General features: G+C 37.9%; 1 protein-coding gene across 7 annotated transcripts in view; it reads left to right on the forward strand.

The window, feature by feature from the left end:
- Window positions 1–19,994, forward strand: part of CEMIP2 (cell migration inducing hyaluronidase 2) — a 73,985-nt gene that overhangs the window by 40,896 nt on the left and 13,095 nt on the right. For all 7 annotated transcript variants that reach the window (XM_087444491.1, XM_014795429.2, XM_087444493.1 and 4 more), the window contains exons 13-19: window positions 3,670–3,801; window positions 5,400–5,435; window positions 6,771–6,926; window positions 9,177–9,354; window positions 11,563–11,778; window positions 15,473–15,681; window positions 18,700–18,882. In XM_087444491.1, coding sequence (XP_087300617.1) covers window positions 3,670–3,801; window positions 5,400–5,435; window positions 6,771–6,926; window positions 9,177–9,354; window positions 11,563–11,778; window positions 15,473–15,681; window positions 18,700–18,882 — 1,110 coding nt within the window. The remainder of the gene's footprint in view (window positions 1–3,669; window positions 3,802–5,399; window positions 5,436–6,770; window positions 6,927–9,176; window positions 9,355–11,562; window positions 11,779–15,472; window positions 15,682–18,699; window positions 18,883–19,994) is intronic.

The raw sequence follows: 19,994 nt of genomic DNA on the forward strand, positions 1-19,994 counted from the left end.
GCTAAGATGTTTTAGTGTAATCCCTGAAAACCAAGGCATATAGAATTTATTGTTAGTGGTCAAAATGGAACATTGCATTACATCTGTTTCAAAGGGAAAGGTTTCCAACTTGATCATCAAGCTGGTTCTGGTTCAGTTGTTTGTAGTCTCAGATTCACATCATAGCTGGGCTCTGTGTTACTCTCCTTTATAACCACAAAATGTGGTTGGGATATGGATCAGCATTTCAACAAAGTTCTTTCACATGCTGTATGTGAGCCAAAATAAATAAAGTGTCCCCACTGGAAATAAAATTTTTTGGAAAAGATGGCAACTTAAAAGTCACGTTCAGTAGAAACTGTGTACATGTTATTTTTCTATACTTAAGTTGATGGACCAACTTATGGATTTTAAAGGGTGCTAGATTTAATAGGCTTTGTTGGTAGACATTTCAGAAAAGGATATCAGACCCTGTTGTTCACCAGGGAATAAAATAGGAGCCACATTGTAGGTCAGTGAGTTGGTTTAAGTGTAAGGCAGGATCCTGGCAACACAGTAATAAGGCATGAGGTCAGGGGAAAACTGGGGAAAGTATAGTTAGTAAAATTACTCATAGGGATTCCTTAAAGGTCAAGTTGGGCCTGAAATGTTTTAAAGCAATGATCAGATAGCACTTGAGAAGCTGAGAAACTGTAGGCATTTTTTAAATAAAACACAAGGTACTGGACACCTAATAGCTGAGCAAGATATGAGTTGGAAAAATAGAGGAGATAAACTTAGGAAAAAGGAGCATATAGATGATAAAAAATTATGAACCGAGAAGAGAATATTAGCTGACAAAACAAAGAAATCTTGCTAGAAGGTCGCTGCTGCTTTTTAAAGGAGTTTATTGTAACTGATAGAATTAGTCCTGTGTACTTTGCTAAGTTAGTATTAACTGAAAAATCCTTAAACACAACACAATTGACTCTCGTCCCTGCCTTAAAAAATTGTGTGTGTGTGTATGAATGGGTGGATAAGAAAATATATTTCAGAATCTATTGATATTTTAATTAGACTTGACAATAAAACAGTTTATCCATAATGGCCTAAGAAGTTCTTTACCGGATGTGTTTATATAATATTATGATAATGGTAATTTTTGCTCTGCTCTCCATGATTTTCTAGTTTATAAATGCACACATATTGGCAAGGAATTAGACTCCATTTGGAAGTTGTTATTGAAAAGAACTGATTGTAGAAGAAGAGTAATAAAACATTTGGCAGCTGGTGTATACATTTAATTTTGTATAAACTAATGTATAGAATATGCCCACATGCATTCGTGCAGTCCAGACATGAGTAAAAATGATAAAATTCTAACACAAAAGAGTAATACGCCAACCCATGAATTAAATATCAGGCTCATAGGATCCAGAAGATATTAAGTCTCTTCAGCAAAGGGGAAGTTGACTCAGCGGTTAATCAGATGAGCCTTTCCTTGTGTCCTCAACATGTGCAATTACAGGAATCCAGAAATAGGAAATTTTAACTCAAGAAAGCACTCAGTTTGAGACTGGGAAGTTTCATCCAAAAGAGCAAAAGGGCGTGCGAACCCACTAGTACATTTAAAGCAGAGGACAGTTAAGGGAGGGTTAGGAGGTGTGCTGAAAGCTCATAAATGAGGATGATGAAAAATTGGGAAAGTTAACTGTATTTTCTACAGCTAGAAAGAGGGAAGTGGGAAAGAGGGAAGAAGATAAAGGATATCCAAGCAAGTGGTCAATGATCGATTTGTATGGATAGGAATTTGAGAAAAGTGAGATGGCTACGGCAGAAGATGACATGTTTCTTTATGGTACTCTTTTTTCCTTTGGCTTTTTCTGGCTTTTTTTTTAAGAACGTCGTGTAGTTTCCTTTCCAGAACTCTTCCGTCTGCTTGATATTATGTAATGACTGCAGAGCTGTTTGGCAGCTGCTACAATGCCAGAAGAGTGGGTGATGGCTCAGAGTCAGACTTTTTACTCCTCAGGTCTGAGCTATCTAGTGTAAGGGTCATATGCACAGTCTGAGGGTGGATATGACGCCTTCCAGACTGACCTCCTTGTAGTCCATTCTCTACAATGCTTTCCTCAAGTAGTAGCTAGAGACCAGTTAAAAAAAAAAAAAGAAATCTGATCATATCACTTCCCTGATTCCGTGTTTCCAATGACTGTTCATCACACATTTGTTTATCTGTCTACCCACTTTATTCAGGTATGAATAACATGTAAAAAGCTGTGCGTATTTAATGTATGCCAGTCGATGAATTTGAGGATACGTGCACACCCATGAAACCATCACCACTATCAAGGCCATAGACATACCCATCACCTCCCAGAGTTTCCCCCATCTCCTTTACTGTTATTATTTTTTAATTTTAAAATCTTTAATTTTTTGTGGTAAGAACACTTACCATAAGATCTACTCTCTTAGCAAATTTTAAGTATACAATACAGTTTTGTTAGCTATAGGCACTATGCTGTATAGTAGATCTCCAGAATTTAATTGTCTTGCATAACTACAACTTTGTACCATTTGACCATCACCTCTCCATTTCCCCCTCTCCCCCAGCCCCTGGCAACCACCATTCTATTCTCTGCCTTTCACATTGCATTTAGAATAAAGAATCACATCCTTGCCCATGCTCGTGGCGCATGCCCACCTCTCTATCCTCTCCCCCTTACTTCTTACTCTCCAGCCAACTTGCTTATTGTTCCTTGAAAGTGCCAAGCTCACTCATGCCTGACCTTTGCACCTGCAGTTCTCCGTGCATAGTTTCTTCTCCCATCGTACACATCTAGTGAGCCCCTACTGTGTGCCAGCAACTGTGGTAGTACCGTTTGTGCCAATGATATTTCCTGACCATACGATTGAAAGTCAACCTACTGAATTGGTTTTTGAAAAGCTGTCTAGTTTTGTTTCCCCCTTCCCCCTCCCCCCCAGCTTGGTAAGATGAAGATAGAAATGATCTTTTTTTAAAATAGACGACCTTATGGAATTATTTATTTGAGTTATAGTGGACGGTTATAGTGGATAGTTTTTGACACCAATTTTTTTGACCTTTTCATTAAGATCCTTGTAAGTATTTTAGAAGGAAGAGAAAGAAAAGGTAAAATTTAGTCTTTATAATTAATAAGTCAATTAAATACAATCTATTCTAAATTTAGGCATTTTTAAGACATCGAACTCAGTTTTGTTTCTATATCTCAAACATTTCACCAACACAACTCAAATAATACTCCAGTTCACATATATCTATATGTTGAAATATATGATTAATTTATTTAGTAAGTTTATATTAGTATCATGTTGCTTAAGAATTTGTGAAAACATGCCAGATTTCCTGGTCTGAGGTTTCTTTTGTTGTTTTTGAAATGATTTTAGTGCTTAGAATGTTCTGCGGCGTTGATTCTATAAGTTGATTTAAAAAAGTAAGTAAGAAGATATGAAAGCAATTGTCTGGAAACTTGATAAACAAATGTAATTTTTTTTTCCTGGTATTTGAAATACACATAATCAAGTTGTGTCTTAAGATTTTTTTTGTTTGTTTTTGTTTTGGTCAAATTTAAATCCTGCTTTTTGACACTTAAGCTTATAGGTATAAATAGCTGATTTCCATTGCCTTTTTACTACTTTTTTTAAAAGTCCTGTTTTTTTTTGAACCCCAAGGTTTCGACCTCATCAGGATGCTGACCCTGAAAAGCCACGTGTTGCTGCTTTAATTGACAGGCTCATTGCTTTTAAAAATAATGACAACGGAGCTTGGGTCAGAGGGGGAGACATTGTCGTTCAGAACTCAGCGTGGGTATTCTCTACAAGTTGTTATCTGATGACACTGTTGTATGTATTTTTTAAGGCTGTTTTTCAAAACCCAGTAGACTGAAAGTACAGTGGTGGATTCTGGAGTCATGTTATTATGACTAGTAGACAGGACAAGCTCCGAGGAAGTATGCTAGTGTTAACAGACTGCAAATGTTTGGAATCGTCTCATTCTGCTGCTTTTATTGGAACTGAACTTGTCTGGTGACATGAGAGTTTTTTGATGAGATTGAACAGAAACTGGGAATTTAACTTTATATAACAAACATGGTCTATGTCAGAGAGCTAAATAAAGATTTTGAAACTACCTGGATTTTTTTTTCCTTCCTCTTGGAAACTCGAAGTTATTTTGATACTCTTCCATTGCCATTCAAAGCAGAAGTTGTGAATTCCACCTTAATAAGTCTGTTGATTTCTGTCTTAACATGACTTGTGGCCGTAAGCATCTCACTTTTTTCCATTTGTATGATTTTAGGAGAAGTCTGATGTATCTTGAGCTAAGATTGCATGTTCTAGAGTCTAGAAAACATGTTTTTTCTGGCTGATACTGACATCAGCTTCTTGGCATTTTATCATCATCTCTGACTTTTTTTTTTGGTGAGGAAGACCAGCCCTGAGCTAACATCTAATGCCAATCCTCCTCTTTTTTTTTTGCTGAGGAAGATTGGCCATGGGCTAACATCTGTGCCCATCTTCCTCTATGTTATATGGGACGCCGCCACAGCATGGCTTGACAAGTGGTGCATCAGTGCGTGCCCGGGATCCGGACCTGCGAAGCTTGGGCTGCCGAAGCAGAGAGCACGTACCTAACTGCTACACCACTGGGCCAGCCACCATCTCTGACTTTTATCATGCAAAAAAACTGATATTGTATTAAATTTGTAGAATTAGCTTGGGTATTAATGTTGAAGAGTTTTGAAGAGAATACCATGATCTAATTGTTTTTTATTATTAATTATTTATTTATTTTATATTTTAATTTTTTGCTGAGGAAGATTCTCCCTGAGCTGACATCCACTGCCAATCTTCCTCTTTTTATATGTGAGCCGCTGCCATGGCATGGCCACTGACAGACGGGTGGTGTAGATCTGCACCCAGGAACCAAACCGGGTGCGAGCAGAGCATGCCGAACTTAACCACTAGGCCACCGGGGCTGGCCCTAATTGTTTTTAAAAATAATTATAAAAATAATAATTATAGCTAGCACTTCTATGCTGCTGACTATGTGCCAGGCACTAAATGGTTGAAATTAATTGGTATGTTTACTGCTCTCAAATATCCTATAAGGAAGGTTATATTATTATTTCAACTAATAGGTGAGAAAACTGAGGAAGAGACAGATTGAGTGACTTGCCCAAGGTCACACAGCTAGTAATTGGCCAAGCTGAGAGTTGAACCAGGTGCCTTCACTGTGGAGTCTGTGCTTTTAGTTACTGGGAAGTGAAACTTTTTTTGTGCTCTTGGAGAGTAAACATTATTGGAACCTTCTGGATTTCATGACAATTAAATATCGAGAGAATTACCTCTTCTTACATTATGTGATAAATTAAAATGTTCCCTCATTCTCTTTTCTCTTACAGATTTGCAGATAATGGAATAGGGCTGACCTTTGCTAGGTTTGTAATTACTTTACAAATGTTTATCTGATTATAAGCCTGTAAGGTCAAATAACCCTTGATTATTTAGTTAATTTATTTATTTTTGGATAATACACAGGAATGTTATATCACTTATTAGCATTAAAAAAATATTAACACCTGCTTCCTGATACCACTAGAGGGTCAAAAACACATTTTTATTGATTAATTGAATTCATACCAAAGTAGTAGATTAACATAGCTGGAATTCCACAGAAGGGTAGGCCCATCGTAATTTTTTCCTTAGAAGAAAACACTTGAGCTTTAGACTAAGATTTTAAAAAGTAGAGGAGAGAGGAAGGGAGTAAAAATTGGGAGCAGGTTAAGTGTTTTCTTTTTTAGAAGCTAGACTAGGGCCGGCCCTGTGGCTTAGCGGTTAAGTGCGCGCGCTCCGCTGCTGGCGGCCCAGGTTCAGATCCCGGGCGTGCACTGATGCACTGCTTCTCTGGCCGTGCTGAGGCCGAGTCCCACATACAGCAACTAGAAGGATGTGCAACTATGACATACAACTATCTACTGGGGCTTTGGGGAAAAAAAGGAGGAGGATTGGCAATAGATGTTAGCTCAGAGCCAGTCTTCCTCAGCAAAAAAAGAGGAGGATTAGCGTGGATGTTAGCTCAGGGCTGACCTTCCTCACACACACACACACACAAAAAGAAGCTAGACTAGTTCTTCAGTGGTCTTTAAGAATGGAACTTTTTTTGTGTGTGAGTGAGGAAGATCAGCCCTGAGCTAACATCCACGCTAACCCTTTTTTTTTGCTGAGGAAGACTGGCCCTGGGCTAACATTCGTGCCCATCTTCCTCCACTTTATATGGGACGCTGCCACAGCATGGCCTGACAAGCAGTGCATTGGTGCGCGCCCCGGATCTGAACCCAGGCCTCCGGCAGTGGAGTGCGCACACTTAACTGCTGCACCATGGGGTCGGCCCCAAAAATGGAACTTTTTATGTTGCATATTGTTCTCCAGATAACAGTTATTCTTGTTGCTATCTTAAATATGCTTATCACTAATTGTTCCTTTCAGGGCAAGTTCTTTCTCCTCGTTTGCAATATTGTTGCTTGAGACTAAAACAGTTGTTGCTGCTAAATTAAATTTTATTTATTTCTAATTTGCAAACCACATATTAATTTATAAGCAAGTATGTTCACAGTTTAGAAGCACTTTTTGATGACTTGATACTACCTATTAGGAAAAACTACTGGCTGCTTTGAAAATTTTTAGTTTTTTAAGTTATAGCCTGCTTTCATTTGAGGGTCCATTTAAATTTTCTAGAGATGTGTGGTTAATGATCATTATTCTCATTTTAACAGTGATGGAAGCTTCCCAAGTGATGAAGGTTCCAGCCAGGAGGTTTCTGAATCTCTCTTTGTTGGGGAGAGCAGGAATTATGGCTTTCAAGGTGGTCAGAACAAGTATGTAGGCACTGGAGGAATAGACCAGAAGCCTCGGACACTACCCAGGAACCGGTAAGCATTGCTTTAGCAGTGGAGTATTAAATTTAAATAATAAATGAAAACCTAACCCTTATGGAAGTTTCTGTAATAATCCTGGATGAACTGGTTTCTACTGTGACACTTTTCCCACCTTATCTTATTACTATTATTATTATTGTTGTTGTTGTATGTCTCATCCTCTGAAATTCTGGAATATTAATTCTTAAACATTTCCTGGATTTCATTATCGATTTTATAACAAAGGAACCTATCTTGTTTCTCATTCCATGAATAAGGTCTTATGTAAGCTGGTGATTTTTTTTTTTTTTTTTTTTTCTTTCTTTCTTGAGCCACAGAAAGTTGCCAAACCATAAACTATGACATGAGGTCAGTTTTCCCTCAATTTGTGATGTTGGTTTTCAGAAATAGCCACTGGAAAAAGGATACTACCTATTGAAAAGAGTCCTACAAAATAAGAGTTGATAGATGCCAAAGCTGACTCGACACCTAACCACGGCTGTATAATGAACAGTGTTTTAGATGTTGAAGGGGTATGGGGGTAGACCTTTGGCATGTTTTCTGCCAAAAGAATCACAGAGTCATTAAACATGCTTAGCACTAGAAAGACTATTCAGAGTATTTAGGGAACTATTAACTAATTAATCCATACCTCAGTTCTGAGACACAGTCTGGAGTTGTCCTCATTTTACTTGTGAGAAAACCAGGAGGAGAAAAATTTGTGTTCTAAAGGTGTTACATCAGAGCTGGTGTCAGAATTCATCAAGCATCAATTCCCTTAAAGTTATATGCTGTATCTGGACGTTGGGCTAGGACAGGTCAGGTAGAATGGGGCAAATGGACTGTTAGCCTTGGGGACAGGGGGCGAGGGTTGAGGAAACGGCTTTACTAGCTTCTGGCAAAGAGTTACCCATGCTCGGCTCCTCTCCCTTGTGCTTGTCGTTGGGAAATGTTGAATGTCATTATATGCTGTGCTCTCTGTAGAACTCCTGTTAGACCATGGAAGCCACTAGGAAAGGAACTTCATGGTTATCATGTGTCAGCCCCTGTTCTAAAATCCTTTATTATTCACTTAATGCTCGCAAAATCCAAAGATGTAGGTACTGTCATCATCCCGCTTTATAAATGAGTAACTTGCTAAAGGTAGCTGAAGTGGGATTCAAACCCTGATAGTTTGGCTTCAGTGCTATGCTCTTAACCATTAGGCCATCACTGCCTCTTCTAATGTGCAGATTAGAAAAAGAAAAAAAAAGCTGTATTGGTTGGGGTATGGGCTACAGTATTATGGTGGCCAATTCAATTCCATTCTTTTTATTTTGTGTTGGCCTCCCGTTTTACTTCAAAATGCTTATTCCTTCTTTGCTAAGGAGGTTTTTCCAAAACAAAGATTCCTTGTTGGTCAATGGATCCAGTTTTTATTTTCTCTATCTTTACAACCTTTTCTATGGGAGAGAAGCGTTTTGGAATATATCCTCAGAAATACTCAAGATGCATGGATTTTTAACCAGGCTGTTTGATTTTCTTGCTAGCATATATGCTTTTATTGTAGAACACTGCCAAGTTGTAAACTAATTAGTTGCTATAGAAATTCTCTGCAATGCCTTTAAAGAATTTAATGGGAGAAATCTAAGGGATCCAGATTATTATGGGTTTTGTCCATTAATTATGGTTAATGATATATGATTAGTAGATTAAGGAGTTTGTTGAACAGAAAGGAGGAAAATGAATAAAATGAATTTCTCAATCTAGCTACCCCTTTGACATAGTAAGCCTTGAGGACTTACACTTTTATACTTCTGAGTATATCATTTCACCCTATTACTATCATTTAGTGACTTGAAAGGAAGTTCTCTCTATTTAAGCACAGATTTGTCTTTTGTTCTCATGCTAGAGATTTTGGGACCAAAACTAAAGTATTTGAGTTACCAAATAAAGGGTCTTAACTGAGTTGATTCAAGGAAGCAGAAGTCACCTTTTCAGAGAGGCCTCCATTCTGTCCAAAATAGCATCTCTCTCCTACCCAACTGATTGTATTATTATGTCTTATTGTCTCCATAGCACTTATTATCTGAAAGTATCCTTTGTTTTTCTCACTACGGTATATGTTTTATTTGATCAGGGATCTTGTCTTGGTTACCACTGTTTCCTAGAATTATGCTTGGTGCATATGGGATATTCAACAGTATTTATAAAACAAATATGTAAATGAAGTGCTGTTAAGGGCATGGGCCCAAGTGCATTAAACAAAATCTTGTATTTCAACAGGACATTCCCAATTAGAGGCTTTCAGATTTACGATGGGCCCATTCATCTAACCAGGTGCACTTTCAAAAAATATGTGCCGACTCCAGATAGGTATACCAGCGCTATTGGTTTCCTCATGAAGAACTCCTGGCAGATAACCCCCAGGAATAACATCTCTCTCGTGAAGTTTGGTCCACATGTAAGTATATTCTTGTGGTTCCTCCATAGTGACTATGGTGTGAGAAGGAGGGATAGCACATTCCCAAAGACAAAAACACAAACACAAACAAAGGATTCGTACTTAGTCTCTATGACTGGGAGGAGCAACATATGCAAAAGCAATTCCTAATTCTTTTCGCTCTGTCCCCGTGAGTTCAAGGTGAGAACAGAAGTCCCATGTCACCTGGGGTATTTTTGACATTCAAGTGATATCTCTAAAGGGAAAATGACTTAAAGTGATGACATAGGGATGGGGATCGTAGAGTTTCATAGGAACAAGAGGACATAGGATTTTGAGAAATGCAGTGTAGTAATCCGTGAAGAAATTTGTGTTTTACCTGGTATTTTACTTATCTGGGGCTAATTCTTCCGGGACACTAGAGGATAGAAGGTTGGGAAAGAAGGGGAATACTGGGGTGGTGTGAAAAAACATTGGGTTATTTCTGATATAAACTGTTGGAAGGTTTTTATGAAGATTGCAAAGAAGACTTAGAAATAATTGTTTACAGTGCAGTAGCCCACAGAAGTAGTTTTTGTAGTGGTTTCATCAGTCACCTTTTACCCTGGATACACAGGACAATCTGATCACATTCCCCCAGCCTCCTCCCGTCCTTCTGGTTCAAAGTTGACAGTGGCATAGAGAGCTTGAGGCTCTGACCGTCTCACTGCCTGCTCTCATAGGGAGCCACAACTGGCAAGTGGCTCATAGTTCTCTCATTCACGTCCATAGGCAAACTCTGTGGACCCAATTTAAAAGAGGACTTGGGGTAGTTTACCAAAGACTCTGGTTTTCTAGAATAGCTGAGGCATGGAGCAGAGGCGCAGGTGCAAATGGGGATGTCAGCTTGGTTGGCTGGTTCTCTTTCAGGTCACATGACTCCAGGGAAGAGGAAGAGCTCTACTGTAAATAGCTTCCCACATGAATGAATAGGGTGGGTCTTGACGTCAGCTCTGCAGCACGAGGCTGGCTGTTTGCATACTGCCCACACGGACTTCCTCATGCATAGAGTTTAGTGACCACAGACATGGTCATACTGAAACAATTTGTTAGATGTTACATGTACTGTGGAGTTCTAGAATTCTAACAGCCTAAGAGAATCCATGCTGTTTAAGTCTAGTGGTTCATCAGCCTGGACTTCTTGATCTGGGAACAGTTCATAAAGAGAACGATTTGCCAAATGTGTTCTACCCCAAAAGGTGGAAAATATGCCCTAAACTTCTCTTGGATTTAACCATAGGAGATCTAAGGAAAAGAGAAAAAAAGCCTAGAACTAAGAATCTAGAGCCACTTGTCCCAGCCATCACTGATTTTACATTGAGTTGCTTATCATTTAGGTGTTCAGTTGATTTTAAAACTTCCTAGAGTGACAAGTGCAAAAAAGCGTTATAGAGGTGTGTCTGCGTGGCTTGATTAACAGTAGTAAATTGACCACTAAGCAGAAGCAGCGAAAGACTATAAAACGTGTCACCTGCAGCCTGCTTTGCAGCTGTGTACTGTGTGTTCAATAAAGGCTTTATATTAACTCTGCCGCTGGGTTGCGCTTGGTCTGTGTTGCGGAGAGAGAAAGTAACTTTCACATTTCAGCAGGTTCTAGTGAGTTCAGCGGTCACCCAGCCATACTAAGGCAACGCTTCGACTGTGTGTCAGTTTTCAACTGTACTTATTTTTTGGTGAGGGAAGTCATATGAAATAACTAAAGCATTTGGAATAAAATAAAATGCTTAACTCTTAAGTTAGAACTAGTAATATATTTTTATTTAATTGAGGTATAATTTGCATAGAGGGAAATGCACAGATCTTAAGTGTACACTTGATAATTTTTAACAAATATGGGTGAGTACATAGTCCCCCTTCCCACAACTGTTCTGATTTCTCTTACCACAGATTAGTTTTTTTCTGGAGAGCAGGTAATAGTTTTTAAGTGGAAACAAAGGAAAACACCCAAGATGAAATTTAACATTTGCTACTTGAACTTCGCTAGGCTTTGGGAATTTTTTTTCTCCCATATCATAATTAATGGAAAACTTTGATTGATTGGGTGCTATAGAGATAACTATGAACTGTGACTCAGAATGCTTTCACCTTAAAACAGTTATAATGGGTATGCAGTTGGATCCTTGCAGGGGATGCTGGGTAAGATGGTAGGAACCCTCATTTTGCAATGTCATTGTTTGTCACTGCTGCCAGGTCTCTCTGAATGTCTTCTTTGGAAAGCCTGGCCCCTGGTTTGAAGATTGTGAGCTGGATGGTGATAAGAACTCCATATTCCACGATGTTGATGGTTCAGTGACAGGATACAAGGACGCTTACGTGGGAAGAATTGACAACTACCTGATCCGCCATCCAAGCTGTGTAAACGTGACCAAATGGAACGCAGTGATCTGCAGTGGGAACTATGCCCAGGTAGGCCAGCATGCAGTGGGATGCCCGATTCCTCACCAGCTCCTCATGGCACTGCTTCTGTGAGGAGTACTCTTCAGCTCTTCAGTATGATTGATACTTTCCAAAGCATGATTTTTCTTTAGGAAAAAAAAAGAAAGAAAAAATTCATTAGGAATCATGGACTCATAGAATTTTATTTAAAGCTCCCTCACTCCAGACCAATTTAAGAAGTGGAAAAGTGGGTCCAAGAGAGATGAGATGATTTGCCATTGGTTAAATATGGTTGGGAGGTAGTTGGGGTGAGAACCCATATTTCCTGAGTCTTAGGCCAGGTTTTCTTGCCATGCTATAGCTGTGTCTCCTGAGAGGGAGTTTTATTCTTTGCTTTCAGGGTCATTATCTCTACTAAATTAAGGAATATGACTTTTAAGGCAGAATATCAATAGGTCACATGGAAAGTGAGATGTTCCAGGAGACAGAGCTAGGAATTGGAAATGATTGGACAGGGGAAGAATCCAAGGAAATTCTTCAAATTATATTATGATATAATATCGATGAAAATATGAAAGGGATGATATAGATTGGGAAAGACTTCTTTGGAAACATTAAGCTAGTGTGCGTTTATTAACTGGATGCCCAGTGTAAGAGGATGGATGAATTTGGGAGGTTGTATGTTAAGAGCACAGATGCTGGAGCCAGACCACCTGGGTTTGAGTCCTGGCTTCACTATTTCCTTAAATATGAGTTGGGTAAGTTAATTAACTGCTCTATGCCTGTGCACAATGAGGATAATACTGGTTCCTCTATACGAGGCTGTTGTGAAGGTAGAATGCATGAATTTATGTAAAGCATTTAGCTTATGGCCTGGCCCATAGTGAAGTGCTTGCTGCAATTAGTATTATTTGAGGAGCAGGACTCTAGGTAGCAAAGATGATTTTAATAGTGATATTTGGATGAATGGAGGAGATTATAGAACGGAGGTACCAGTTGCCCAGAATTTTGAAGGGAGCAAAATTTGATTTCATTATTTTAGACAATTAAATGATAGGATTTAATAATAGACATCAAGGAAGATAAAAGAATAAAGGAAAAGGATAATTAGAGCATAGAGAGGAGAATTAGAGGAAGAGCAGAGATCTTCCAAGGGGATTGGGCTCTGATTGTCCCAAAGGCAGGAAGATTTGCTGCTAAATGCTCTTATTTGTAGGGTGGGTTCTTCTGGGGAAGGCGAGTTCTCTGATGTAGCCCCTCCACTGAGCTCTGGCTACTTTGCCTGTCAAGGGTGTGTGCATGGGCTCCTGCTTTTCCACTTGTTCAGCCTCCTGAGTTGTGTGTGGTTTCTACCACCTAAGCCTTCTATAGTTGGAGCTTCTTGGAGCAGAATTCTTCATTGCTCCTCTGACTTTGAATCATGACTGTTAAAGAATGCTATGATTCTTAAATTAAAAAAAAACTTCAAAAAGATTCTTGTCTATAGACAAGACAAAGGGCTTAAGAGGGATACAGATTGGAGAGATTTTTTTGGTTTATGTTAGTGGAGTATTCTTTGTTGTGAGATTTCTCATTCCTATGAGCAAAAAAAAAAAAATATCGTACTTAAGTTCTGGGAGGGACAAGAAAGGATGGAGAATTAACTATAGTAAAATAAAGAAGGAAAAAAAGTGGTTTAAAACGTGATTTCTTTTTCCCATTCATTTTATTTTTAATCAGAATTTGTCCCCTAAAACTAAGTTCACCTATCAATACCTAGGAAGCTATAGAAATTCTAGAATTAAAATAAAACAAAAACAAAAGCAAAAAGCTTGTAGTCCTTTTGTAGCTACAGTTTTAGTTAAATTTCTTGCTAGCCATGTGTATTCAGTGGTGTGTGTGTGTCTGTGTTAAAGTGGTGTGTTCTCATATAAATGTAATTTATATTTTTAAATTTTATGTAAAATTTATATTTAAAATTATTATGTGTGTCTATAAACTCTTTGGCTTTCTAATGTATGTGAGAATGTGAATCTGATCTTTCTATCTTACAAAATAGAGTAGTAATTCTATTTTTATTTGGAGATGAAGAAAGAAATAAGTCATTTAATACTTCCCAGGAGATTCTGGAATGGGAAGACCATAGGTCAGAAGTTTTCTCCTGAGAAGTTGGAGTTTGGGCTGGGAGCCCAGATCTGCAGCTATTTGTTGTTAATTAGATAATGTATAAAACTATAGATAATGAATAACACATTATCTTAGATAATGTATAACATACTTAGAGAATATATAATAATATATATAACTTAAATAATGTATAATACATCTTTATGCAAAAGACAGAAGCAACTGGATCTCAAGATAGAATAATCATTATTTAGCTATTTGTAAATATATTTTAATGGAATGTCTGCTCTCCGCTGACCCAAGGGATAAAGGTGCTCAGGAAGAAAGGTGGTAACATAATGAGAATTAAGGTTACGTGTGCCATCTCAAATCCTTCTTGGATTTGGAAGAAGGCAGGATATATATTATTATTGTATTATATAATTATATGTATATGTATGTATAATTAATTATATGTGTTATATGATGCATAACCCATTATGTATTATATATAACCTATATTTTATATTATATGTAACTTATATTTGTATATAACTATATACTATAATAATATAGTATATATTTTATTAATTTATATAATTATAGGTTAAATATAAACATTCCAATAATAAATATTAAATAATATATGCAATATATATTAATATATATTCAACATATATTTAAATGAAGACAAGGAGTCTCAAAATATACATTTCCTATCTCTTTATTTTAAATCTTTAAGTGTCGGTAATACTCTTTAAGAGAAGAGTATTACATCGAAGTAGTCAAATGTAGATGAGAGTTAAGAAGATTTTATGGCTCAAAGGATGTGTGATTGAGGAATCAATATGGAAGAAACTGTAGAAATGACAGAAAGAAAAATAGAGAAGTATTATGGATTAAATGTAATATTTTGCAAATGTTTTAATACTCCTAGAGACTTGAGCTACAGGACACGGATTTGTTTTAAGAAATCATCCTGAGGTTTGTTCTTTGGAGGATGCGTTTAGGGAAGGTTTTGTTTTGGCACAGCAAGGGGCTCAAATGCCACTGGAATAAATACAGGACTTTTCAAATTTGTCTCAGTTTAATGTTTTTCCAGTTTTTGCAGAACGCTTTATAAACCCTTATTTTTTATTTATTTTTTTTTTTGAGTGGGTGAAAAATGACTTCTTGGGCTGATGTAGGTCATGGAAAATTGGAAGCCAAAGCTCTAAGATATTTAAATTTTCCATCTCTTGTTTTAGAGGCAAGTCTCTCAGATTTGTCTAGAGGGTATCAGTTTTCACATTAATTTACCAATTTTTTGTATATATGTTGTTTAGATTGAGGAATTTCTCTGACAAGCAATATAAGCCACAAAGGTTTCATATTCTGATGAATTCACTGGCCGGTTGTGGTGGAAGAGATGATGAAGGTCTTGGCTAGCTGAAGGCATGGTCTGTTTTTACCATTTCAGTTAAAGCAGGCTTCATTATAAGGGTAGCTTAGGATGAAGTTGGCTACTACTCATTTAGTCTGGCACAGATCTCAGAATCTCTCTTTTGCAAGTACAGACACTTGACTTTGTGCTGGAAATGTTTATTTAGCTATTTAAACTTTCATTCTCTTCCCTTTAATTCTTAATTATTTTTTGAAGGTCTACGTGCAGACGTGGAGCACTCAGAATCTGACTATGACCATCGCACGAGATGAGTATCCATCCAACCCCATGGTGCTCCGGGGCATTAACCAGAAGGCTGCCTTTCCTCAGTACCAGCCTGTGATCATGCTGGAGAAGGGCTACACCATCCACTGGAATGGCCCGGCACCAAGGACTGCTTTTCTATACCTCATAAACTTCAACAAGTATGTTTCTATTACTGTTATTTCAAATAGTTGAGCAAGTAGTAATTTCGTGGAGAAAAATAATAACATAGTCTCCTTTGTAACAGGTAAAGAATGCCACTTTCATGTACTTTGCTCCTCTTGTGGGGAGGCTGTATATTTTATGTTGATGGAATTAAGAGATTACACAAATTGACTCCTGTCATTTTAAAAGCATTTCTTTTTCTCTATGATCAAGGTATTGTGTGCTGAAAGCCATTTAACAATAGGTTTTAATACAGTCGGTTGAATACTTTAATTCCCCATTGCCCCGATGGGAAGAAGTTTTATCTAGTGTTCCAACTGAGTACTTGGTTACCTGGGAAATTATAAGATTTTTGAGGCCAAGTTTAGACTTGACAAAAGAGAGTGGTGTGATTGATTAGTAATGTCTGCTATGGGTGAGAGGCAGAAGAGTTGTGGCACGAATGCCAGGTATTTGCCACCCCTGCCTGAAAGCATCTTTCTGTCTCTTCTTGATTTCTCAGTTGTCTATCCTAATAATATCACTTTCAATTAAAGACTCTATTTTTACCTTAATTTATTCAATCATTTACTGTGTGCCAGTAAAGATGATATAAAGATGAATGAGAAAAGTACTTGCCCTCCAGGAGGAGTTCATGGTATACAGATAGAAAAAGCTCAAGAAATCAATGAACGCAAGTAAATCAAAAAGGCTTGTTCGCCTGACTGTCATAAAGCTCTGACTTTCCAGAATGCTCTTAAAGCACCCACTTGAAATTAACAGAGGTGGACGTAAAACATGTAGGAATTTAGCTTTAAGTAGGTTACTTCTAAGGATGGGTGAACATCATGGTGGATGGTGCCCTTATTCTGAGATGGTTAGGCCTTTGGCACATGCTCTATACTGAACCGTTGCTGTTTTCCCGTCGCACTTGCTGCTGCTTCTCTATGTCCTTGCTGGAGAATCGTACCCCCACCTACTAAGTCAACCGAGACAAAAATCCCAAAAGTCCAAAAATCAAGGACTCATCCTTGACTCTTCCTTTTCTCTCGTCTCTCCATCCCATTAGTGACCAAACTCTGCTGGTTATATCTCCTTAATGTCATTCACATCTCGCCACCTGTTTCCACCTCCACTGCTTGTGACTGAGTTCAGGCCATCATCCTCTCTTTCCTGGATCCCTGCAGTAGCCTCCTCGGTCTCCCCACCTCCAGTCTTTAGTCCACATTGTGTCCAGGGTGAGGTTTTTAAAAGCCCAATCTGATATTATCGCTCTCACCAATGAGCTGCGGAGAAGTCAACGAAAGAAGCAAATGATTATATGGACCGAGGAGAAATGTCACAGAGTGGGTGATAATCCCAAAAGTTATATCTGGCAGGTTATGAATCTGAGGTGAGGTATTGCAATCAGGTGGTATGCAGGCTTCTGTAAGTACCACACATAACTTTTGAACAAATATTGAGCAAGTGAAAACATTTTAAAGTGAAGAAAAGGTGAGCCCAAAAGTTTCAAAAATTCATATGGGCTTGAAGTTCAGTCAAACTTTCCTTGTTTTAAAAATTACATCATAGGCAGAGGCAAGAGGAAGAGATGGACAATTTTTTTCCCCAAATTTAATATAATTACAGAGAGGTCATAGATTTTGTCATAGTGCCACTTCTGAAAATAACACTTTAGAAGTTATAAAAGCTGTACTTATTCATTAAAAAACAAAATAAGGAAAATACAGGAAAACGTAAAGAAAATTGAAATAACCTATAATTCTTCTAATCACAGTGAGGCATTATGAATATTTATAGTATTCTCCTCTCTCCTCACCCTCCAGTGTTTTCTGAGCACATAGATACACAAAAATTTATTGAACTACTCCCTCCCCCATGAACATTTAGGTTGTTTTTCTTTTGCCCACCTCCACCCCCTTTTTGCTATTATATATGATACTGCATAGAACATCTTTTCTTATACATATTTGTTCTGCATTTATAATTATCATTTAGTGGGATTACTGGATGAAACCTGTGTGAACAATGTTAAGGCCTTGTTACATATTGTTTAAAAATTCTTTAGATTGATTAAAAAGTTTTGGAACTGGATGATGGAGATGGTTGCACAACCTTGTGAATGTACTTAATGCCACTGAACTATAGAGTTACAAATGGCTAAAATGGTAAATTTTTTGTTATGTATATTTTACCACAACTTAAAAAATGCCAAAAATAAAAAAGGGGAAATTGGGGCCAGCCCTGGTGGCCTAGTGGTTAAATTCGGTGCACTCCGCTTTGGCGGCCTAGGTTTGGATCCTGGGCGTGGACCTACACCACTCATCTGTTAGTAGTCATGCTGTGGCTGCAGCTCACATAAAAGAAAAAAAGAGGAAGATTGGCAACGGATGTTAGCTCAGGGTGAATCTTCCTCAGGGAAAAAAAAAAGGGGGGAGGGAAATATTTTTAGCGGTTTCCAGAAAGTATTTTATATGTAAGGACATTAGGTAAGAAAAAACACTTTGGCAATTTGGTAATATGCATCAAAAGCTTTAAAAATACATATACCTTTATATCCAGCAATTTTACCACTAGGTATTTATCCTAATGTAATAACGAAAGATAAAAATAAATTTATGAACAACATAATTCTTTGGAAAGATTTTACCAGTGTACACTTCCGTTATCAGACTGTTGTGTTTCTTCCATCTTAGTACACCCATACCCAACCATGTTTCTTAATTTTATTATCTGCTTGCAGTGTCTAAGTACATTTTATCCAACTTCTATTCACATTCCCTGAAGTCCTGTTGAAACCAAGAAATTTTTGTAAGCCATATTATTGTAAATATATTGATAAGGGAAATTTAAGTCATATATAAAGGGGGATGATTTGTTAGTATGTCAGAGTTCAGGACTTCCATTGTTAGTGGCTCAATACAAAGCAGAAATTTAAGGAGGAGAATATCAAGGCTAGTGTTTACATATGCTGTAATACTCAAAATACATTGGCTCAAACGTGAATTCATTTTTTAATTGTCCCTTCTTTATAGGAACGACTGGATTCGAGTTGGCCTCTGCTATCCATCCAACACAAGTTTTCAGGTTACCTTTGGCTTTTTACAGCGGCATAATGGCTCATTATCCAAAATGGAAGAATATGAGCCTGTGCATTCACTGGAAGAATTGCAGAGGAAGCAGTCTGAGAGGAAATTCTATTTTGACTCCAGCACGGGGTAATTCGGTGCAACTAGTGAATGAGAATTATTGCTATTTTTCTTTATTGGTGAAATTACTAGTTCTTCAGCGTAACTAAGAATAGGCTGTGACGTGACGGCTGTTTAGAAAAGCAGCTGATGTGGGTAATTCTCTGCTCATCGCTATTAGAGGTTTCGAAGAGAACTAGAATGATTCGTATTTATAGTTGGCAGTAGGAATTGAGTGAAGATGTTTGCTGTATACCTATTAAGGCAATTTAGGGAGAGAAATTATCCTTGTCAGTGAAGAACCAGTAGGCCCAATTGAAAATTAAAAAAATTTTTTCCATAACAACTCTTAACATGATTATTTATATATGATATAGTTCATATTTCCGTGAAAGCTCATTTCTCTCTTCCTTTAAGGCTATCTCTCAAGTTGACCTTGAATTTTTAAAAATCACTGTATAACCATGGCATATTTGCTTTCAACTTTCTCTAGGCTGCATCTTTCCACTTTTTAATTCTAATCCTGTTCACCTGGGGTCCTGTTGGCTTTGTCTGCTTTTATCCAGTTACAGTCTCTCAGCCTTTGGGTTATGGTAGGCTTGATCTCCTGTACTCTTCCAGCAAGTAGCATGCTCCTTCAATATCCATTCCTTAAGCTGACATTCCTGCTAGATGCCATTGTTTAGGTACCGTAAAGATACTGATGTAGGTAAGACGCATTTCTTCTGCGAATTCACAGTCCATTGAAGGTTGTGGGCATGTAAAGCAAGTAATTAGAGAGCGAAAGATTTAAGTGTTGTAAGTCCTATAGTGGGATATTCAGTGTGCCTTTTGAGGTAACCCAGAAGTTCAGTCTAGGGTGACCAGTGACATCCCAAGAGGGTGACACTGGGGCTGTCTCTTGAGGAATGTGTAGGAGGAGATGGAAAAAGAGATGAGTAAGGTGTCCCAAGAACAGCGTGGATAAGTGCATGGAGGCATGCAAGAACGTGGCATGGCATGTCTGGGGAAAGATGAAAGTTCAAACTGGGGAGAAGGGTGGCAAGTTTAATTGGGGGAATGAGGTTTGAGGTTCTGTCAAGTGCCTTGTTAACCTTTGAATAAGGTGTAACTCATTCGCCCTCCAGGGCCCCTCCAGCAGC

Source organism: Ceratotherium simum, chromosome 20 (assembly GCF_057802395.1).
Source record: "Ceratotherium simum simum isolate JZ-2026a chromosome 20, ASM5780239v1, whole genome shotgun sequence".
Taxonomy (NCBI): Eukaryota; Metazoa; Chordata; class Mammalia; order Perissodactyla; family Rhinocerotidae; genus Ceratotherium; species Ceratotherium simum.